This window comes from Triturus cristatus, chromosome 8 (genome assembly GCF_964204655.1).
Source record: "Triturus cristatus chromosome 8, aTriCri1.1, whole genome shotgun sequence".
Taxonomy (NCBI): domain Eukaryota; kingdom Metazoa; phylum Chordata; class Amphibia; order Caudata; family Salamandridae; genus Triturus; species Triturus cristatus.
In genome coordinates this window covers 459,396,039-459,420,196 of record NC_140591.1, presented here as the reverse complement: position 1 = coordinate 459,420,196, position 24,158 = coordinate 459,396,039, and the positions used below count along the sequence as shown (strand labels likewise).

At 45.3% G+C, this 24,158-nt stretch overlaps 1 protein-coding gene across 6 annotated transcripts in view; it reads right to left on the bottom strand.

Annotated features, from left to right (window-relative positions):
* Nucleotides 1–24,158, bottom strand: part of FNDC3A (fibronectin type III domain containing 3A) — a 1,314,248-nt gene that overhangs the window by 305,413 nt on the left and 984,677 nt on the right. For all 6 annotated transcript variants that reach the window (XM_085621888.1, XM_085621893.1, XM_085621890.1 and 3 more), the window contains one exon: nucleotides 17,253–17,321. In XM_085621888.1, the coding sequence (XP_085478014.1) occupies nucleotides 17,253–17,321 (69 nt within the window). The remainder of the gene's footprint in view (nucleotides 1–17,252; nucleotides 17,322–24,158) is intronic.

Sequence of the window (24,158 nt, the reverse complement as noted above, 5' to 3'; positions counted from 1 at the left end):
GAAAAAGACTAAGGCCCTGAGAGGGTGTCCCTTACACCTGAACTGGTTCGCAGAGTGGGGCGGATGGGACTATCAGTAAGGAATTTGCAGCCAGATGAAGCCTCTACCAGATAAGGCGTTACCGAAGGTTAGTAGCTTGTTCATCTAATAGAGACTACTAACTGCATATCCCTTATCTGCACTACCCCCCCGGAGGTGGGTCTGCAAACCTGATTAAACCAAAAAGTCCTGCAGGACCGAAAAGGAAAAGTGCCTGTCACGACGGACCTGACTGTCCAGGCAGTAATGTTTTGTGAACGTGTGCAGTCTTGGCTCTGGTGGAGTGATCTCGCAAGCCCTCAGGGGACTGTTTCGTGGCCAATGCGTTGCAGATCTTAATGCACGGGATGATCCATTGGGAGATAGTTCACTTCTGCACAGCTTTCCCTTTCTTGGCTCCAATATAGCCCACGAAAAAAAAGTTAATTATCCACTTGGAACTCTTTTGTGTGGTCAAGGTACAATGACAACACTCTTTTTGGACCCAGACGGTGGAGTCTCTCCTCCTCTTAGGGGGAATGGGGCAGGGCAAAGAAAGTAGGTAGAGTGATATTCTGGCCTACATGGAAAGGAGTCACAACCTTGGGAAGGAAAGATGCATGTGTCAGGAGGACCAGATTGTCCGGTAGAAAGCAATGTCTGGCAGGAGCACAGAGAGTGCTTGTAACTCGCTGACCCTCCTGGTTCGATGTTATGGCCACTAAAAAGCAGTCTTTAAGATCAAGAGCCTGCAAGTGCAACTGTGGTGAGGCTCACAGGGTGCACACATGAGAAATGTGAGAACCAAATTGAGGGCCCACTGAGGCATTTTGAATGGTGTAGGGGGAAACATTTGTTGCAGGCAGGCCTTTAAGGAATTTAGCCATTATGGGTGACTTCAAGAGAGAGGATTGGTCCAGCAACCGCATAAATGCCTAGATGGCAGAAAGGTAACCCTTAATTGTGCCCAGAGCAGAGCCCTGCTGGGCAAGGCTAATGCAATCAATAGAACTTGCGAGATGGATGCAGAAACGGGGTCAATGTTGTGGAAAATATACCATGACGCAAACTTGTTCCATTATTTGTTCCTTAGTGAGAAAAGAGAACCTTTCATTGAGGTATATCTGAAGGCCCCAGTTCCAATCTGGGGTTCAATACCTCAAACTGCATTGAACAATCATCTAAACTGCGTGTTCAAGGAGGTGGAAAAAGCTTAAAAGATAGAGTCAACTTTAGGTTGAAAAAAATCAGCCAGCTGGTTACAAAAGGATTAGTCAGGATTTAAAATATTACTGTTGTTCCATTTGGACAATGATTTAACTGTTTTAAAAAGTTCCCTAGTAGAATTTGTCGCTGAGCTTATTTTTCCAGAAAAGTACTTGGTCTTAGCTGCTTTAATTAATCTTCATACTTTCAAAGTGATTTTTTTATACTTAATTTTTTCTTCTGGACAATATTCCTTCCTCCATTTGCACTCTTGAAGTCTACACTTCAGTTGTGCAGTTTTTAATTCTTGTTAGAACCATGGGGCTGCTATGGTTTTGCTATAGCTCTTAAATGTTTTTTTCCGATACCAGTCTAGGGAGTGCTGTATCTAACCAATGTGTATAGTTGATTGCTGCATTATTGCCATTATTGTCTGGAACAGGATTTGATTTAGAGAGAATGCCTTTCAATGCCTCCGCATTAAGTTTTTCCCACAGCCGGTATTTAACAGGTCTGGCTGAATTGCTACGTCACTTTATTAAAGGTGATTTTTATTGAGAAAAAGATGGCCTTATCGTCTGACCATATAACTGGTACGACTCTGTCTATTTTTAGTTCTTGGTTGTTTGTCAAAATTCCATCCAAAGTAGGATTGGCCTGATGGGTGGATTCTTCAATTAACTGGTATAAATTGAAACTCTTAAGAATATCAACCAAGAGATCTGTATCCGCGCTGGTTAAAAGCTCAAGATGGAAATTAAAACACCTACAATTGTAAAACTCGAATAATTTATACATGACTTCATGAAGATCTGAATTTCCTGGATATAATTGGCCCTTGGGCCTGGTGGCCGAGACTAATAGTCCCTGAAACGTATATGCGTTATTCAGTTTTATGCTAAAACTAAGGGCTTTGCAGTCCAGATGGGGTATGGGTTGAAAGATGGCATTAATTGAGCTACGATACACAATAGCATCCCCCCACCTCTCATATCTGTTCTGTCCAGCATTTGAATATTGAAGCCATTTGGATTGGCTATTTTAAGATCTGGGTTAGAGAAACTATCTTCCAAGGTCTCAGTGAGAAATATGATGTCAGGATCGTGTTGGAGCATAAAATCTGCAAATACATATTTATTTTTAATAAGGGACCTAACATGCAGGAGTATACTCTCCCTGCCGCTTGCCTGTCTGTTGCTTCTACAGCCGACATTGTAGAGGTGTCATGCCCCTGCTGATCCTGGCTATCTTTCTTAAAAACAATATTGCAAGCTTGACATTGGTAGCTATCTTAACTAAAGCCCCATTTATGGGTGTGACAGAGACTGGTTTTACTAGTATAGCGTAATTCCAAAAGTTCTCCTCTCGTGTACCTTGCTAAAGGAGCAGGGGTCAGGAGCAGAGGTCCTAGCGCAGTCCAGGCGCAGATGGGCTTGCCTTTCCATTTACAGTCTGGGTAAAGAAAAAAGCTGGACCGCTAACACCTAAGATGGCAGCCAGCCAGGAAGTGAGGAAGCAGTAATGGGAAGAACCTTCCCTTGGCTCTCTCCACGCAAACGGGACGATTCCTGTGGCGGCCGGGAGAGTCAAGGGTGACTAAACAGGTATGTTGTCTCTGTTTTTTTTTTTTTAATGGAGAACACGCAATGCCCCTGATGCTCTAAACCAAAGTACTGTGGTAGTTTAAAATGAGAGTTGTACGGTGCTCCGTTAAGCGATTATTCTGTGAAAAACAAATGTAAGGGATAAAAAGCTTTAAAAAGAACACCACTCCTTACAGTAATCCTAGTCCGGTACCAGGATGTTATAGTTAGGCTCAGATTTCAATCGTACAAAACCACAAAAATTCAGCTGTTACAGTTACCTGAGCTAACTATAACTATAACTTACGCCCCTGCAATGCACTGCTTATGAACTCACATAATACATCACTCATGACATGGTCAGTGACATCACTGATGAAATCTCAAATGACATCACTGGGTTGGATAGTTGCTTGAGCATATTGTACTTTGAAAGGAGTAAACATGTCTATAGCATGGGGGGCGAAGTAGCATCTGAAATTGATTCTACTTGCCTAACGTACAGCTGGTTTAACTGTGATTAATTGGACTTTCTAAATACATTTAAAGGGTAATTTTAGGCTTATTTTGTATTCAAATAGGCTAGATAAACGTTGAGGCTCACTTTATGTTGAAAGGACAAAACATGTATACACCATGCGGACAGCTGGTTTACCAGTGCCTAATGAGACCTCTGAAAACCTGATTGGAGACTTGATGATTTTCTTGAAATGTATCTGAGACAATATGGAATATGAAATTATGAACTATCAGCATCGATTTGAAAATAGTTTATATGTAATAAATGTCCCACCACTGTGTACACTTGTTCTAAAGCACTCCATTTTGACAAGAAAAGAATAAGTGGATTGTATAATGAGATTTTAGATTTTGTATTGTATTGTTTGTATGCTTATATGTTTGTCCTCTATATATATTGTTTTGTGTAAGTACTATTAAACAACGGTCATATTTGTCATGTTTACAGCCCTGAGGAAGCCCAAATTTTGGGCGAAACGCGTCAGCTGTGCTAAAATGTTGGGCATAAATCAAGAAGACATTGAATAAAAGAGTGAATACAAGCAAAAGAAAGTCCTCTTGTATCATCTATTTGCGTTTAATACAGCAATAAGCTGAAACATGTTGTTTCTGTTGGAAGTTGCCTCTCTATTTGTATATATTTGTTGAAGTATGAAAGGCTATCATTGGTAGCTAGCTTTTTGAGGCGGACAATTATCAGTAGGTCATTGATCCTTTTTTCATCATTGAAAATATTGAACACATGTAGTTGTGCTGTATCTAGATTCCTTGCTGTCAATACTTGTTTAGTCTTTTATACTGAGTTTACCCCATCTTAACATTGTGGGCTGAAATATGGGCTCTTTCTTTTTGTCCGACGACCCTCCCCAAATTTCAAAGAACAAGTTACTTTCCTTCTCTCTTTCTGATAGGGAGTATCTAGCCGCAGATTTTTGACCTTTTGACTATTCCCCAGTCTGGATTTGGAAACCTTTCCACTGCACCTTTGCGCGCCGTAAGGTGGCACCATGCAGCTCTTCATTGACGCTTTGCCACTATGGAAGTGGCATGCATGGCCTATATAGGTGCAACTCCCGTATACTGAAGTCAGTTGCTTTAGAGACTGTCCCTTAGACGCAGATCCCCAAAAGCAAATTGATAGACCAATGTGCAGATTCCTAGACTTGGGATCTTATTAACAGATAGAGACAATCACAGGATAGGGAAGATGGACGGGTCGGTGAGGAATTTGCTGCTAGATAAGAGTCTCTACCAGGAAGAGCTCTACCAAACCTCAGTAGCTTGTTCTCCTGATACAGACCTCAAGCTGCAGGATTCTCACCTTTTGAATAGATATCAAAGCGATACATATTGGAGGCAGGTCTGTATATGGACTCAAATTAGAAAGTTCTGCAGGACCGAGCAGGCAAAATGCACTTTCCGACGGATTTGGATGTCCAGACAATAGTGAATGGAGGGAAGCGCCCACTTAGTTGCCTGGAAAATATCTAGGACAGGGACTTTGCATACTAACACAGTGGTACTAGCTTTGGTCCTGGTGGAATGGGCGCACAGTCCTTATGGAGGCTGCTTGTGCCTTTGTGTGTGAATTTGTGGCCAATGTGTACCAGATCCTAATACAGAGCAGTAGCCAGTGTGAGATGATACGTTTCTGCACAGCCTTGCCCCCTTTCGATCCAGTAAGACCCACAAAGAGCTGATTGTCCACCCGATGGTCTGTAGTACGATCGATGTAGAAAATGAGCGCTCTTTTGTGGTCCAAGTGATGGAGTCTCTCCTCCTCCATAGATGGGTGAGGCGGAACATAAAATGACATCAGGGCGGTGGTTTGACCGACATGGAAAGGCGCCATAACCTTCGTTAGAAAAGATGCTCTAATGCGCATCTGGTTAGGAGGTGGAGTTAGGTGGATAAGCACACAGAGCTTGAAGCTCAGTCACATGGCGTGTTGAGTGGATGGCAACAAGGTACACAGTTTTGATGGTGAGGAGCCACAGCAGACAGCTGGGAGTGTCCCGAATGGAGTACACATTAAATAAGTAGGGACAAGATTGAGGTCCCATTGAGCCATCACAAAGGAAAAAAAAGAAAACATGTTTTGCAACCCTTACAAAAAGTGCATTACAAGTAGTGATGTAAACAACAACGGTTTGTCAGGCAGTCGTAAGAAGGCAGAGAAGGCGGAAAAATAACCCTTAACTGTGCCTGGTGCAAAGTCTTAATGAGCAGGACAAAGAACAAATAACAAAATATCAGACAGTTTGGAATGGAGGGGGTCTTGCGAGTGCCTCCCAAACCACAAATTTGTCCCAACGACAGGCATATACAGTTTTCGTCGAGAGATGCCTGGCTGCCTAGATGACATCAATCATTTCCGGTGGAAGGTCGAAGGTGTTCAGCTGTCACTGCTCAATCTCCAAGCATGAAGGTGGAGGTTGCAGATGCCAGGGTGGAGAACCAGACCCTTCTACTGAAACAGCAGATCCTCCTGGAGAGCAGTCTGATCGGAGGGCAGATGCTCAAGCGCAGGTGTTCTTGATACCAACCTTACGGTGTCCAGTCCGGAGCTACTGGGGTGACTTGGGGGCAGTCTGTCATAGTCTTCTTGAGCACTCATGGCAGGAGAAAGGCATATAGGAGTTTGAAGTTCCACTTAGGGTAGAAAGTGTCTGCGAACGAGACATGCCTTCGAAGCTCCAACATGCAGACGTGCTGACATTGAGCATTCTTGGTGGTGGCAAACAGATCGAGTCATGGCTCTCCCTATTTGCGGAAGAGACCTTGCACCATCTCTGGGTGTAACTACCACTTGTGATGTGTTAGGTGCAGATGACTGAGTTTGTCTACCCTGGTGTTCACTGAGCCCACCAGGTGGTTCACCACGAGGAAGATTCCCTGGTGGTCCAGTCATTTCCAGAAGCATAAGGCCTCCTGGCACAGGGTCTGTGACCACACCTCACTGTTTGTTGGAGTACCACATGGCACAAGTGTTGTTCATGAGCACCTGTACCAACCTCCCTTGGATGGACGGTATGAAGCCTTTCAGTGCCAAGCATATGGTCCTCAGCTCTAAAAGGTTGATATGGAGCCGGGACTCAGACGAAGACCAGAGCCCTCTGATCTCCACCTCTCCCTGGTGGCCGCCCCTGCCCAGAAGTGATGATTCGGTCACCACTATCAAGTCTGAGTGGGGAAGTGAGAGTGGTCGGCCGCTGACCTACCTGTGTTCCAGTAGCATCACTGTAGATCTTTTGCAGTCTCTTCCACATCCTGGTCATGGCCAGAGAGGTCTCCTGGAAGTTGGGTCCACTGGGACTTCAGATTCCACTGCAGAGCCCATATATGCCACGAGAAGAGCTCAACCAGCATGACTCAATAGGCCTTCAGTCCCAGCAGCATCAGAGTCAACTGCCTGGGGCAAGCCTGCCTTCAATAGTCAGTTGTTGAGGTATGAGAAGACTGGCACCCCTGACCTCCAAAGGTGTGCTATCATCACCTCCATTAATTTCGTGAACACCTGAGGGGCGCTAGTGAGACCACCATGAACTGCAGCGAGCGCCAATGGGCTGACAGGAGGGGTATATGGAAATAGGTGTCCTGCAGGTCCAATGCTACCATCCTGTCTCCAGGGTCGAAGGCAGACAAGACCTGAGCCAGGGTGAGCATTTGTAAATTTCTCCTTGCGGAGAAAGAAATTTAGAGGGTAGAGATCTAGAATAGGACGAAGATCTCCATTCTTCTTAGGCACCAGAAAGTAACAGGAATAACAACCACATTCTACTTCTGGTGCTGGCACCCTCTCACTAGCCCCTTTGGTCAAACGGGCTTGCACTTCCTCCTGCAAAATGGAGAGATGGTCCTCTGTCAGTGAAAAGTGTGGCAGGTACGAAGGAAGGGTAAGGCCTAGCCTTTTTGAACGATTTGGAGGACTCACTTGTCTGATGTGATGCCAGCCCAGATAGATTTGTTGGTTTCTGCCTTCCACTGGGTGGTGTTGCCTGTAAGGGCACATGAAAGAGATATGGCAGGTGGGTATGTGGGTGGGGAATGTGGAGTGGTGGACTGAGCGTCACGCTGACTTTGGTCGTGGGGGGCAGAGGGCATCACGGCCTCTCCTGCAATACTGCTGGGTTCCCTGCTGGGGTGGGACTGATTAGCGGAAAGGCATGCCTTGTCCAAAGCCACGAAAAAAACACTGGAATTGTTGCTGGCAAGGATAGTTAGAAAGGCCCAGAGAGCGAGCGGTAGCCTACTTTCCTTCAAACATTCAAGGGCAGAGTCAGCTTTGCCCCCGAACAAATAAGTCCCATTGAACAACATATCCATCAGGGAGGACTGGACCTTGCCAGAGAACCCAGTTGATGGCAGCCAGGCATGGTGATGACTAGTGACGGATGGCAACACTGATGTCTATAGCCTATCCAATGGAGTCGGCAGTGTCCACACCACAAAAAATTGTGAACTTGGAAGTATCGAAACCATCCTGAATTGCCTGTGAAAGAAGAGGTCATCTGGAATACTGGGGAGGACTTGTACCGTCAAGTCTCAAAGAATGTGAGAATAGCGGCCCAGTAAATAAGTTGTGTTGTTGGACTGCAGGGCTAAACTGACTTAGAATAAATGTTTCACAAAATTCTCCACTCTCTGATTCCCTGTCAGGGGGCATAGTAGGATAATTGTTGGGGTTGGTCCGGCTAGTGGAAGCTTGCACCACCAGACTCTCTAGAGAGGGGTCATGTGACAAAAAGGATGATCGTCCGGAGCCGGACAGTGGGGTCTGGCAATTTTGAGTTCGATTTATCAGCTCAGTTAGCTTTGAAGGGACACAGGGATGAATCAGCCTACTCTCTAAAGCAATGAATACTATCAAAAGGCATATTTTGAAGAGCGTCCTTGCTTTCCAAAGTGATGAATACCATCCTAGGCATATTTTGAAGAGCATCCTTGACAAGTTCAGATGAATCCCGACTGCTGCAGCCACGCATGCCTGCGCAGTGCCTGAGCCATACCTCTATCGACAGAATCGGTAATGTCATGACTATACTTAATAAATCTGGCGGCTTCTCGACCATTCTGTACTACTTGAAGGAGCTCCTGTTTAGCTTCCTCTGACACCGAGGACAAGCGCTGGGCGCATGAACATTCTGCCAAAAACTCAGGCAGTATTTAAAGATTGCAAGGCAGTACTGACAGAAGAGAAGAGACCCCAACCACAATTATCCAACCATCTGGCGTCTGTGCCAGAAGGAACCACTGGAAGGACAGAAGGGTCTGTCGACGCGGTATCATCTTGTATCACCAATCCTCCAGTGGTGGAATGGGGTAAGAGGCAGAGGGGGTCTCTTGGGGCAGGGTGATGCCTGTGGCACACAGCCCTGTCAACAGGCTCCAAGTCCCCAGCAGTATGTCAAAGAGGGACTCGTTGTAGGGAAACATACCTTGGCGGAGAACCTGCATCAAGGGGTCTGTGGTTCGTTGCACAGAAGGAAATTGGCATTTCAGAATCGTAGCTGCTCTTCTCAGAACCTCTGACAAAGAGGAACTATCCTCCAATTGCAATGCCTGGAGGAGAGAGAAAGTCTGAGTGTGGGGAAGACTGCAGGCCGCGAGCACCTCTCAGATCAGTCAGCCAGTTTCCTTCCAAGGGTGGTGGGGCAAGAGCACCAAGTAGAGTTTGCCCTAAATCCTCCTATCTGTCTTCAAAACGAGGATTTCCCACGGGGAACCCCGGTAGAGGTTGAATAAGATCCGAAGTAGATGGATGTACAATGAGCGGCGCCACTGATGCCATACCAGACGCCATCCGGTGCGAACATCGCAGATGGAATAGGCACCGATGTCGAAGGTGTGAACCAAGGACGGGTGTTCACTAGCACAGTTTCGAATCTGCTAACGGATTCAGATGGCTGGGGCCGAGGGCGAAGCCGTTCGCAAAGAGACAGCTGGGGCACTCCCTACCTCTTCGGGGATGGGAACCGCACCAGAGGGAGTCGAGGGGTTGAATATTCTTTTTTTTTTTATCTTTATTTTTCCAATTTTTTCATGGTTAACAATCCAGCATGATTAAACACTACAATTTTGGAATAGCAATCTAAACAGACAGCAATGCAATATTAGGCTAGCACAAATATCTAACAAAGCATATTCTCAGGGTATATTTCACAACAATAGTTTGGAATGCCCTCGCTTGGCACACCCAGAGCAGAATCATCCAGGGGTGAGGGAGCAAATCGCAGCAATCTAGTAAAGTGGGATGTGATGTACTTAATCCTCTCCGGCGGGGAATATCCCATCGGGCGGTTGAATGGCAGAGGCAGAGCTAGACTCCAACAAGTAAGCCTTAAACGGCTCCCAAATATCTTTCGGACGGGAGGCAAGAGGTTGAGTACTGGCATATAACTCACAATTGGTATTGAAGTATGTTAGACTATGAAGCCAGTCCTTAACAGTGGGCGATACTCTACTGCCCCATTTAAGCGCCATCTCCCTCTTTGCAAGCAAAAGGGCAATGGCTGTGAATTTACGGATCTTTTTCGGGAGCCCACCCACGTAACCCAGTAAAGCAAGTTCCGGCAAAGGGGTAACCTCCAAGTGAATCATTTGTGATATAGTCTCAAATATGGATCTTCAAAAGGCCCCAATCTTAGCACAATTCCATGTCAGGTGGGCAAAGTCGGCCTGTCGGCCACCACACTTGAGGCAATGGTGAGAGCGAGTTGAATCAATGGCATGCAGTTTGGCACGGGTCATATATTTAAATATCCTCAGATATTTAAAATGTATGAGCTTATGTCTGCTATTTAAGGAGACTTCCTTGGTTTGTGCACAACAAAAGGACCAATGCGAATCCTGAATTAGGCGCCCGAAAATTCGCTCCCACGCCTCCCGAATTTTAATGTCCCTACCAGGGATTAGTGTCATACATGCTTTATATAATCTTGAGATTAAGTGTTCTCCCCGGACTTGTGATTAGGAAGGTAAGTGGAGGGAATGAGTCTGGCCCCAGTGGGTACTCTGTAATTTTGCCCTGTATTGCCCTACGTATTCTGGCAAAGACAAACTGGTCCATGAAAGTGGCCTCGCCAAACCGCCCACTTTCAGTACTGGAAAATACATGTCCCCCTGGGAACAAATCCCCAAATTTAGTCTTGGAGTATGCTGCCATACTAATTTCTCATCCGTTATGGGAAACCAAGGGTTATTTGCCAAAGGGATGTCCGATGAATACAAAGCACCTCTCCCCGTCACTTTGGTCAATTTGCGCCAGGCCCAGCTGGTAGGGGAAACTGTCTGAATATCAATGGGATCTCTGGGGAAACCCCTCGGAAACACAGAATATAATGGAGCCGGAAGCACCAGGTCCGCCTCAGGCCTGGAGTAGGTAGAGCTGTGCATCGGGATGATACCAGGAGTGGGCAAAGCTACCCTGAGCGACTAAATAGTACACCTGGAAATTATGGACCAAGAACCCACCCCTCTCATATGGTGAAGACAAGGTGTCCCAACAAACTCTGGGCCGTCTGCCCCCCCAGACCAGTCTGATAAGGTGAGATCTCAGCGTGCAAAAAAAAGTGTTTGGGAGGGGAATGGGTATGTTGTGAAACAGGTACAAGAACCTTGGCAGGACCGACATTTTTACCAAGGCTACTCGGCCTGCCAGGGATAGTGGGAGCTTCAACCAGCGCTCCACCTATTGTTTCACTTTGTGCACTGCAGGGCCAGAGTTTAGATGGATGATTTTCTCAGTGTCTCTATGTATTTGCACCCCTAAATACCTGACCGATTCCTCGTACCATGCGAGTCGGAATTCACATTCCCAGCGAGATGTGCCCTGTGTGAGCGGAAAAATCTCCGATTTACGCAAATTTATACCCAGCCCAGGGTATCCGCTAAATCTAACTATCTCTCTGATAAGTGGTTCCAAATTTTCTTGGGGGTGACGGACATATAAAATAATGTCATCTGCTTACAAGGAGATTAAAAGAGGGCCCATTTTGAACTGGAGACCACTGTGCAGATACCATTCCTGAAAATGACGATCCAGCGGGTCCATTTCCAATATAAAGAGCAGCTGGGAGAGCGGGCATCCCTGCCGGGTGCCACGAGAGCGCATGAACGAGGAGGACAGAGTACCATTCAGACGGAGCCTAGCGGTGGGCGCGGCATACAACAATGCCGTAAGATCAATGAATCCCTGCGGGATTCCAAGCTTTCTCATCACCGTGAGGAAAAAGGGCCACTCCAAGGAGTCAAAGGCTTTTTCAGTGACCAATAGGGCCGCGGCCGCCGATGTTGCAGGGTCGAACCGATGTATAACCGAAACAACGTACTCAAATTTAAAGCCGTTGACCTGTGGGGGACAAAGCCTGACTGAGCCTGGGGAATAACGCAGTCCAATAATAGGGCCAGTCATAATGCTATCATCTGGGCTAATATTTTATAATCAAGATTTAAAAGTGATAAAGGCCTGTACTAGCTGCAGAGAGCCGGGTCTTTCCCAGCCTTTGGGAGGAGGATTATTACAGCCTCACGTAAAGTAGGGGGGAGCACCCCACATTCCAGCGCTTCGTTATAAACTTCCAGAAGATAGGGTGAAAGCAAATCCTTAAAGGTTTTGTAAAAAACACTGGTAAAGCCATCAAGGCCCGGTGCTGTCAAGCCATTATTAGTGTCAATAGCACTGCCAATTTCCTCAACGGAAAAAGGATTTGCCAGGAACTGCTGCATAAATTTCTCGACACACAAGATGATGGACAGAATATTGCACATATGCAAATCAGTCTTGACCCTGTGCCTCATGGGAACAGTCCAGCCCGAACTGCCAAGCCATGTCTTGCCTGGACCGGAATCAAGCATCCTAGGACCAGTTTCGGGGTTTCACCCCGGGGTTTCACCCCTCTTCAGCCAGGATAGCTTGACTCCAGTGGCGTAGTGAGCACAGGACCCACGTCTGGGCATGCCCTTCCCACATAGGGCGAACAGCAAAACGCACAAGATGGTGGACAGAATGTTGCACATTGGCAAAACATTCACCCCCAGTCATAGATCTGGGTTTAATCCATCATTATTTTGCTCACCACGCCACCCCAGTTCAGACATGGCTATATGCAAATCAGTCTTGACCCTGTGCCTCATGGGAACAGTCCAGCCCGAACTGCCAAGCCATGTCTTGCCTGGACCGGAATCAAGCATCCTAGGACCGGTTTCGGGGTTTCACCCCTCTTCAGCCAGGATAGCTTGACTCCAGTGGCGTAGTGAGCACGGGATCCAGGTCTGGGCATACCCTAACAGCAAAACACACAAGATGATGGACAGAATCTTGCACATTGGCAAAACATTAACCCCCAGTCACAGATTTGGGTTTAATCCATCGTTATTTTGCTCACCACACCACCCCAGTTCAGACATGGCTATATGCAAATCAGTCTTGACCCTGTGCCTCATGGGAACAGTCCCGCCCAAACTGCCAAGCCATGTCTTGCCTGGACCGGAATCAAGCATCCTAGGACCGGTTTCGGGGTTTCACCCCTCTTCAGCCAGGATAGCTTGACTCCAGTGGCGTAGTGAGCACGGGACCCATGTCTGGGCATACCCTTCCCACATAGGGCGAACAGCAAACACACAAGATGATGGACAGAATGTTGCACATTGGCAAAACATTCACCCCCAGTCACAGATCTGGGTTTAATCCATCGTTATTTTGCTCACCACGCCACCCCAGATCAGACATGGCTATATGCAAATCAGTCTTGACCCTATGCCTCATGGGAACAGTCCAGCCCGAACTGCCAAGCCATGTCTTGCCTGGACCGGAATCAAGCATCCTTGGGCCGGTTTCGGGGTTTCACCCCTCTTCAGCCAGGATAGCTTGACTAAAATTTCTCAAGCCACACCATTGCAATTTCTGCAAGGTAATTATCACGGTCCGCTTCATCATGCGTTACCCGAGTGGTATACAAAGCGGCATAGTAAGATAGAAATTTGTCTCGAATTTTGGAGGTGCTATGCAGTGTGCCACCTGTGGAGGAACGAATGCGGGTGATGTATGACCGGCGGTCTGGTTAGACGCGCAAACGTGCAGCCAGGTCTATTCCCCCTCCCCATAACGCCTAGCAACGGCATACTTGCTTAAATACCGACTTTCGCGTTCTGCTGCGTCTCTAAACTCTGTGAGAAGCGTCAGGCGTCGGGCTAGCCGGTCAGGATAGGAACCTACAAGTTGCACGCTGTCCAACTCAGCTAATTGCTTCTCAATGCGCGCGATCAAGCCGCGCAAATCTTTAAGTACTCCCTAATGCTTAGAAATACACACTCCAAGCATGCAGGCCTTAAACACCTACCAGAGAGTGGAGTACGAGCTCACAGAGACTTGTTTAAGCTTGAAGTAATCGATTATAGCCTCCCTAAGTTCAGATCGAAACACCTCATCCATCAGGGCATGTCCAGGGAACCTCCACACTCTCTCACAACCCTCTGGTCTGAGTATGCCTACACGTAAAAGTACAGGGGAATGATCTGAATAAGTACCATGAAGCAAAGTTGGGGGAGACCAGCCAAAAATCGAATCTGGTCCAGGTGTCGTACTGAGCAGCATAGTGAGCAAACACAGCATCTCCCGGATTGTGCTGGTGCCACACATCCACAAGGCCAATGGAATCACACATGTCTAGCAAAAGGTGGCGCGAGCGTGGCTTGATATTAGGGGATTTAGATGTGCTTTCTCGCCTCGGATCTAACAAGATTAAAATCGCCCCCATACATATATAGTGTGCCTCAAGTTGTAAAAGTTGTGCATGAAGGTCATGGATGAATTCTGGGCAGTCAACATTAGGTGCGTAGATGCAAATGAACGCAACCCGATAACCCATCAGAAGACCCTCTACCGAGGTGTAACGCCCCTCCCTATCCATGTGCACTCTCGCAAAGTGAAAAGGAACCCTCTTATGAATCAGGATAACCGTACACCGTGCGTATGTGCTAAAGCCAGCAAAGTAGTGATGCGGTCCCCAGCTCGAGGGGAAAGTGGTAGTGTGGGCTCTGGGCAAGTGAGTTTCCTGTAAGAAGGAGATATCTACCTGATGCCGCTGTAGATAATGCAAGATCTGCCTATCTTTCTTAGCATTATTAAGCCCCCGGATGTTCCAGGTGATTAATGCGAGATCCGAAAATGGTGCTAACCTCCCCTGATCAGACATTCCAGTGATTTGGGCAATGAATGAGCTTGTGCATTGGAACCAATAAGTATCATGCTGCAGTGAGTAAAGAATTTGAAAACTGATGACAACCCTGAGAATCTTCCATGTCCCTCCACCTCCCCCCCATCCCCACGCAACATAACGCAGGGAGTGTCCCTTATGAAAAAACACAAACCTGTATAATGTACACACCCTCGTACAACAAGCTGAATCAGTACAACATACTTATCACAGAACTAAAACAAACACAAAGTGATCAACACTTGGGGTGTGGCAACGCCGTGCCAGTTACCCAACCTGCAAAATCATGCAAAAACCATGTCAGTCGCCCATAATAAGATATTACATGCAACAATTAGTCACAGTATGCCCGTACGAATCAACAACATCACTCATTGGAAAATTATTCAACACTGCCAGCCAAGCCACTATTAGGAGGTGATCCCCGTGTAATGTCCTATTCTTGTGGCTGTTGCTTTTTCCCTTGTATTCCCTACAGAATTCCTGGACCGCTGTGGGAGTGTCTAATTCACGAGTTTTGCCATCAAAATCAACTCGGAGTCGAGCCGGGTACAGCATACCATATCGTAGGCCCAGATTCCGCAACGTAGCCTTCACGCCAGCGTATTTTCTCCTTGTGACCTGAACAATGACAGTGAAGTCTGGGTACGGGCCAATGTCGAGCCCTGCCAAGTGATGGAACCCCGCTCCCTCGCCAACCTCAGCACAGTATCTCTATCTCGAAAATTCAGCAGGCGGGCAATGATAGGTCTAGGAGGGCAGCCCGATGTTAGGATGGGGACCCAAGGAACGGTGGGCCCTTTCTACGAGTACAGTGGACGTAAATGCCTCTTTACCAAAGATGCCCATGAGTAAGGACTCCACAAACTGATCCATGCGCCCTGTGTCGGATGACACATGAACCCCCAGGATGCGGACATTATTGCGCCTACTGTGCACCTCCAAGTCCTTGTTCTTGATCGCCACCTCCTTAAGTATTTTTTCCATGCGGTCCAGGCGCTTGGTATATTGAGCTGAGCCATCTTTCAAATCAGACACCCTGGCCTCCACCGTGTCTAGGCATTTCTGGTCTATGTCAAGCTTGGCGCCCATGCCATTCAGCCGTTTATCAAGGGTGTCGAAGCGACCCTCCAGGATCTTAAACCCAGCCCACATTTCCAGCAGCAGTGCATTTGATGGAGCCGGGGCTTCATTTGAACTAATGTACAACATGCCTACCTCTGACACTCCGCCACCAGAGTCAACCGATTGCTCAGCAGGCTTCCCAAACTGTAGTGGAGGTTCTTTGGGGTCTTTCCGCCCCATTCCGTCCCTGCTGGGCGTGCTAGTTGCCAGCTTGGTATAGGGCACAAACAGTGATGCAGCTGCAACCGTGGGTAGCAAGTATGGGCCCACCACGACTCGAGGACCACCCAGAGCCCCGCAGCCAGTAAGTCGATGTAGTTGCCGTTCTTTGTTTCAAGTATATTGGTAGAGGCTAGGCCATATCCAGCTGGAACGCTCTGCACCTCTCCTCAGCACCACAGAACTTGCCCAATTCCAGCACCATTAGTAGCCGCAACTTAAACTGATCAGGGCAGAAGCAGGGCGGCAACAGATGGGCACAGTCACCATGGAGTCCACGATGCAGCTCCGTCGTCGGATCACTTCTGCTACCGCTGCCGCACTCATGGAAGCTCCGGCTCTACAAACGATACCGATGGACGCGGGCGCTCTCCAACAGCCTGCAGCATGGTCCCTCTACGATTTAGGCCGGGCGAAATAGGTTAGCGGGCGAAGTTAGTCGGGATCGCTGGCGGAGCTTCAGCGCTGAGCGGCCATCATGGTCGGCAGCCTGGCCACGCCCCTGGTCGAATATTCTTTCATCTGATCCAAACTTGCCCTGGCTTCAGGTCACTTGAGAGGCCTCTGCAACCTTGGCTGGGTCTTCGGCGCCTTGTGGGAGGGCGATGGCTCCTCACCTGTGCGACTCCCCGATCTGTCTTCTGGTCTCGGGGTAGATGAATGACTTCGCGCCTCAGCCGAGGGTCGCTTCGAGAAAGACGAACAAGGCCGTGATTCATTCGACATCCGCTCTGCGATGACTTTCATATGGCGTTCCTTCAAAGCCTTTGGCTGGAGACGCTGGCAGGAGTCTCAGTCGGCGGAGTCGCGGTGTTCACCCAGACACCACAAGTAGACAGTATGTGGATCCGTGATCGACATGTGTCTCTTACAAGAACAACCGGCTTTGAACCCAGAAGACATCATGTTCGCACACGGCCCTTATTCCGCTCCGGATCTGCGTTGCAATTGTGGAAAAGAAAGAATTTACATCAGCACGTCAGCAGAGGGGTTATATGAACTCCGTTGACGTCACTGAGTAACATGTAACAGCAGGGCTGTGAGTGGTGCTCCCCATAGCTTCCCTGGTCTACGTATACATAATACAATAAAAATGGCCACTGAAAAAAACCAATGCTGAACATGAGGATCATGTGTGTGATATGTGAATGATCTGTGATATCTGTTTTTCTGCTTCACAGAACTGGAGTGTCAATGCAAGTCCTTTTAAATTTACTTGTGCAACGGTTGCCTAATGTATCATTGTTACATATTTAATGAAACTCTCAAACATTGTGTATCACATTGTTCATTACAAATGTACAGCTGAAATAAGTCATGAATAAAACAAAAATATTAAAATCAAACCTTGTAAATTCACTCTTACCACTGGTGCCTTCAGACATTTCAACAATATATGCAGTTATTGATGATCCGCCAGAATCTTTAGGAGGCTCTAGAGGATAGAAAAATAGATCAAACAAAGCTAGATGCTTATTATTTTTAGAATGACTCACAATCGTTAACAAATGTTTTTACAGAAGATATATATATATATATATATACACACATATATACACACACACATACAAGTTTTCCTACCAAATGAGAATTTGGCTGAATAATATGGTACCAAGAAGTGGTTTAGAGTGAGCAATTCTAACCTATAGTTTTCTCTATATTACACATAAAAGTGTGGTAACATACCTTGCAAACCTTCTGCCCATGTTAGCTGAAAGTCCTAGAGCAGGATAATGACATCTCATCCTATCTTAAATATACTTAAATGTGGCCAGTCTATAGTGCTTATACCTCACCGTCTTCCCTTCAAGAACCACCATTTTTGACGGAACAAAATATGGGTTTTACTCTGTTTAAGAAATAACAACATTATGTAATTTTTCTACACTAACAAAATAGATTAGATTACAAAAAGCAAAGTGAATTGTGTCTCTTGCGAGAATGTTCAATAACCAGTGAGAGGAGTTTTAGCATACTAGGCAAAACAGCATCTTGCCTGGTGAAGCACTCACCATAAACTGATGGAAAATGGGCAACCCATTAGTCTTTCTTGTTAATCTGCACCACCAAAAGGCTACTATCTCATCTACTTCAGTGAAGTTCCGGCCTGGTTAGTAACAATATGGTTTTCCAATTTTGTATATTAAAATGTGTAAAATATAAAATGAAAAAAGTTGCTTACAGGTACCTTGTATTACTGGGTTTGCTGGATAGTGTTTTAATTCAGGATATTTACTCACTTCTCTCATCATCCAAAGATTGAAACTGGAATATTAGACAATTTGTGAAATCGATGGTGTGCGTGCTGAAATCCCGTATTAACCTCTTAGTGACCTTTTTTTTAAACGTAGTTTATTGCTTTTTTCAACCAGTATCATGACTGGTCATCACAAATATCAAATTGCAATGTGCCACAATGAGCCAAAAAATGGTAAGGCAAGTACAGAAGCTACAGCATGTACATTGTCACGGTAAGAATGAGACTAGCACATAATATTATACCATAGTACTCAAAGCTTCACAATGTACATTAAAAAACTTAAGCGTCTGAACAGAAAACTCCCGCCAACCCTTTGTACCACCCACCCAGCCAAACTCTCTCACCAAGAAAGTCTGGCCTCCATCAAGTAAATGACATATTATTTAAAGAAGCTGAGGAAAACCCAGACAGCCAGTACCATTTGTGAACGTCAGCTAGGAAGGGAATGCGGACAGCTGTCGTCCCCTCATGCAAAGGCTATTAAGAACCATCAAATATCAACCAGCATTTTCACCTTGCCCTCTAAAATTCTCTAACAGTGTGTCCCATATCATTGCTATAGGTCGTTTGCGTAGTCCCCTGTATTCCTCCCTACGCAGAGCCGAGCTCTCAGCGGCAGCCCAACAGCACACTTCCACCTGCCAGCCCAACACAGGAGGCAGAGTGGAGTGGGAGACTTCTAACGTCGCGTAATTTGCTGTTAGCAAGGAGGAGTCAACAAAGCACTTTCCACAAGGAGGTTATCTGTGAGTACCCCAAGCAGCCTAGGGCAGTTGGCCCCCGGCAGAACGACGGGGGGAGTTAATCTTAATACTGGTTTGTAAAGCCGTCCCTTGAGATGAACATAATACTCTCCTTACATTTAAGTCAAGAGGATGCTAGGTGGGTATCATGAGTCTCTAACGAACACCGAGCTGCAAAAGCAGTGCTTGCATCATTAATCTGTTGTACTTTTACAAACTTTCCATACAGAAGCAGGTAGCAGAACCCTAAAGAGGTGGATTTCAGGATAAAGCTATTCACCCACATTTATATATATATATGTTTTTGATAAACAGATTTAATTGATTTTAAACCAGGGAAGATGGTAAGATAGAACAATATGACACACTGGTATCTTGGTATAGAATATGAGACGGTGTTTGGTCTAATCAACAATATTCAGGTAGTACATTGCAGTTGTATAAGGCAATATCCACATCACATTAGTAGGTACAATCTTAGACAAAATGGTCCAACCATTTACCCCAAATCCGCCCATGCTTATGGGGACAGACCCTTGCCTCATAGACTGGTCTTTCTTGTTGTGCATACCAGTCCACATCTCTGTGCCATAGCAACATGGTTGGTGGACTAGGAGACGTCCATCGAGCAGCAATATTATGTTTGGCGACCAATGGGCCGTACCTAGAAATGACCGCTCAGCTCTCGTGCCTTAGGAGCCTAGAAGACACCAAGTAATATCAGTAAAGGGGAAAGAGGAACCTCCCATCCTAGGACTTCCGTTAGGTCCTGGACCACTACGGACCAAACGTTTTTAATTAAAGAGCAGGACCACTCCATATGAAAGAAATCATCTGGGTCCATCCCACAACGGGGGCAGGAGAGATCTGGAAGTAATCCCACCCAATGCATTCATGCCGTGGAGAGGTAGGCATAATAAAGATAGTAAGTTTGGATCAGCCCCAGTCTATTAGAGATAGTGAGCACCCTGGGAGCCATCAGTGCATCCCTCCAGTCCTCTCATCCTCGATAGAGCACCCCCAGCCCCCCACTCCATCGGGTTCTGAGTTGGTTCAATGTGCTGAGAGCACTGATTATCAATGTACGATAAATCTGGGAGATTCCACCACGGCCTAAGCTGCCCATAAGAAGCTTGGCCTCAAGTGGGCTAAACTCTGGCAGGGTGTCAGTTTCCAGGACATGCGAGTGAAGTGCATGTCAGAATTGGATGTATTTATAAATCGAGTATGGGCAAGGGTGTAAGTGGTTTGGAGGTCCTGAAAAGAACGTATGTATGTCCTGGACCAGATGTCACCCAATTGGGTAATGCCAATAAGATCCCTGCTCTTAAAACCTTACAGTGTTGCCACCTCCTTCAGCCAAGTGCCATGTGTAGGAAGCTGGCTCTGTATATACTATACCAAAGTACGGTGTAGTGTGCACAGATTCCAGTGGATCCCCAGAGGCTTAAGTAGATAATAATAAAAGATCTTTTTGTGATAGTGTGGTCGAGCAGTTCGGCTTATCAGAGGGCTGTGTTAAGCATTTGTTATACACACGTAGTCAAGAAATGATTACATACACTCAAAGACTGAATCCAAGGCCAATTGTTTTGTATAAACATACTTACTTTGTTATTTCATTTTAGAATCAAGAGGAACTCAGTTGCAGGTAAGAAAATGAGTTACTTACCTGTAACTACGGTTCTCCAGTATTGGTATCTTTCATAGATTCACATGCTTGAATCATCCCTGCCGTCACTGTGGGAGTCCCACGGTATCATTTCAAAGCAGTCAAATCTTAACCATAGGATACAATACAATGAACAGTAACTGCAATAGCCTATCTACCTTCTTTTGAAAAAAAGAACCACATTTTGGTAATAACCAATCAGCACTGCGTAGAACACTCCCAAGAGAGGCTGAGTTCCTCACATTTTCAAGCACTAGTGTGAAATAATATACTTGAGGAAATAAGGGAAGCCTCTCAGGGGAGGAGGATGGGTCGCATGTGAATCTATGAAAGATACCAATACTGGAGAACCGTAGTTACAGGTAAATAAGTCATTTTCTTCTCCAGTATTGGATCTTTTACAGATTCACATAGTTAACATCATAGAATACAAATGCCCATAGTGGATGTTTGGAATATATATATATCCCGCTTCAGCATGCTAGTCCCAAAAGACAGATACCGACACTGCAGTTCCAGTTTAAAGTAAGTTAGTTTATTTAAGTGCTATTACGGGTTTTGGCAGGGTCCCCTGCCTTGCTCACATATATATATATAATATTTATCATCATAATGTAGTTACATTGTCAGCATACCAGCAGAGAAAGTGAGAAGCAAATATATATATATATTACCTACTGGCGGTTGCCAGTAGGTAGTTATAGTTAGGACCTATTTTCCATAGGAAATCCGCAACATTCTATTCCCAATAAGTCTGGCGCCGGTTGACGAATCTTCGCGCAATTTTCCAAACTTTTGGCCAGCTCCGGTCCGCTCCTATCCTGAAAGTTTCGTGGTGATTCGTCAAGCGGGGGCTGAGAAAAAAGGGGGTCCCAAAACGCGTTTTCCCCATGCAATTTCCCATAGGAGCTGTTGACGCAGCTACAGCCCGAACTGCTGAACGGAATTACACCAGATTTGGCAGAAAGGTAGACCTTGGTTCAGAGTCGTGCCTTTTGCTTAAATGGTGTAAATCCGTTCAGTAGTTCCTGAGAAAATCAAAAGTAAAATCACATATATATCTGGGCGGAGCCTAACCGCACATCTCATCGTGAGATCTGATTGGCTGTCAGCACTTCATCCAAGAAGTGTTGGCAGCCATCTTGGGACCAATATACATGATAGCACCTCATTAAAAAGCATTGCAGTTAATAGAAGGTTTTAAGACTTTAGTTTATAAATCATTTGTTGATGGTACCATACTCATTTTAGGAATTGTGGTATGTTCTAAGGTGATTTTACCATGTGAAAAAGCCTTCTGCTGGGATATCATGAATAATGTTTGAGAGAAAACCATTTTCACATGCTTTTCCCACAGAGGTTTGGAAGGTGATCTATAAGCTAAACTGAGAGCATATTTTCTGTAAATTCACATTATCTTTCTTAGTCATGTGAGAATGAAGTCTGACATTCTCAGTAAAACATGTACATCCAACAAGGACAGAGACTGTCAGTTGATTCCTTTGTGTTCTACTGCAGCTTCCCAGAGTGTTCCAAAGAACAACTAGAGCGCTAACACTCCTACTTATGATAAACGTATGGCACACCTGAAACCATCTTGATTGGAATAAAGTGGTAACTCTTAAAACATTTCATTTAAAAAGGAACAAAATGAGGGGGTTCATTTTGCCATAGAATGTATGATTAGTGCTGCAGAAAGAAATATTAGGGCACATTTTGAGTGACTTCTCAAATCCTCTTCTATTTCATTAAAGAATTCTGACATGCAGACTGAAACATGAACTTTCAATACCAGCAGCAGACTTCCCTGGTGAGCAGTAGCTTTACTACAGTGATCTAATGAGCAACTAGAGTGCTAACATTCTGAATTTATGGCAAATGTGTGACACATCTGAATGCCTTCTTCATTGAATCAAAGTAAAAAACTGACAGTATGCCTACTGAGGAGACTGTAGTAAATGAAGAAATTAGGAAACCATAACAAGTCTCCCAAGATGGCCACCAGAGACAAAAGAGCCCAAATGTAGCACAAATATCACCGAGATGTAGCCCAAGTATAACCCAATGTCAGAAATCCCAGAGTGTTTTAAAGAACAACAAGAGCGCTAACAGTCTTACTTATGACAAAAGTATGGCACACCTGAAGCCATATTGATTGGAATAAAGTGCTAACACTTAAAACATTTAATTCGCAAAGGAACAAAATGAGGGGGTTCATTTTGCCATATAAATTATGATTAGTGCTGCAGAAAGAAAAATTAGGGCACATTTTGACTTCTCAAATCCTCTTCTATTTCATTAAAAAGTTCTGACATGCAAACTGAAACATGCACTTTGAATACCAGCAGCAGACTTCTCTGGTGAGCAGTAGCTTTACTACAGTGATCTAATGAGGAACTAGAGTGCTACCATTCAGAATTTATGGCAAATGTGTCACATTTGAATGCCTTCTTGATGGATCCAAAGTAAACAAGCAATGAAAATGCAATAGGTCTCGCCCTTGTTTAAGTTAAAGCAATTCTGTTTGTAATTAGGTGGCTTTTTAGCTTTGCTTGTATTAGAGTTTTTCAAACTTTCATGTACATACCATGCATATGTATGCATATATGTATATGTATATGTTTGCATGCATTTATATTTATATAGCTATGCAGATTATATTTATATGTTTATATATGTATATATATATACACACATACATATATATAAATGCATATGCATATATATATGTGCATATGTGTGCATGTACAGAGAGGTAGAGAGGTAGAGGTGTATAGGTAGAGGTGTAGAGGTAGAGAGTAGCAGAGAGAGAGGTAGAGAGGTAGAGAGTAGAGAGCGAGTAATAGAGAGTAGAGAGTGAGAAGTAGAGAGTAGTAGAGTGAGTAGTAGAGAGTGAGTAGTAGAGAGTGAGTATTAGAGAGTGAATAGTAGAGAGTAGTAGATAGTGAGTAGTAGAGTGAGTAGTAGAGAGTAGTAGAGAGTAGTAGAGAGTGAGTAGTAGAGAGTAGTAGAGAGTGAGTAGTAGAGAGTGAGTAGTAGAGAGTGAGTAGCAGAGAGAAAGTATTAGAGAGTAGTAGAGAGTGAGTAGCAGAGAGTAGTAGAGAGTGAGTAGTAGAGAGTAGTAGAGAGAGAGTAGTAGAGAGAGAGTAGTAGAGAGTGAGTAGTAGAGAGTGAGTAGTAGAGAGTAGTAGAGAGTGAGTAGTAGAGAGTGAGTAGTAGAGAGTAGTAGAGAGAGTAGTAGAGAGAGTAGTAGAGAGTAGTAGAGAGTAGTAGAGAGTAGTAGAGAGTGAGTAGTAGAGAGTGAGTAGTAGAGAGTAGTGGAGTAGCTGAGAGTGAGTAGTAGAGAGTGAGTAGTAGAGGGAGTACTAGAGAGTGAGTAGAAGAGAGAGAGTAGTAGAGAGTAGTAGAGAGTAGTAGAGAGTAGTAGAGAGTGAGTAGTAGAGAGTGAGTAATAGAGAGTAGTGGAGTAGCTGAGAGTGAGTAGTAGAGAGTGAGTAGTAGAGGGAGTACTAGAGAGTAGTAGAGAGCGAGTAGCAGAGAGCAAGTAGTAGAGAGTGTGTAGTAGAGAGTGAGTAGTAGAGAGTAAGTAGTAGAGAG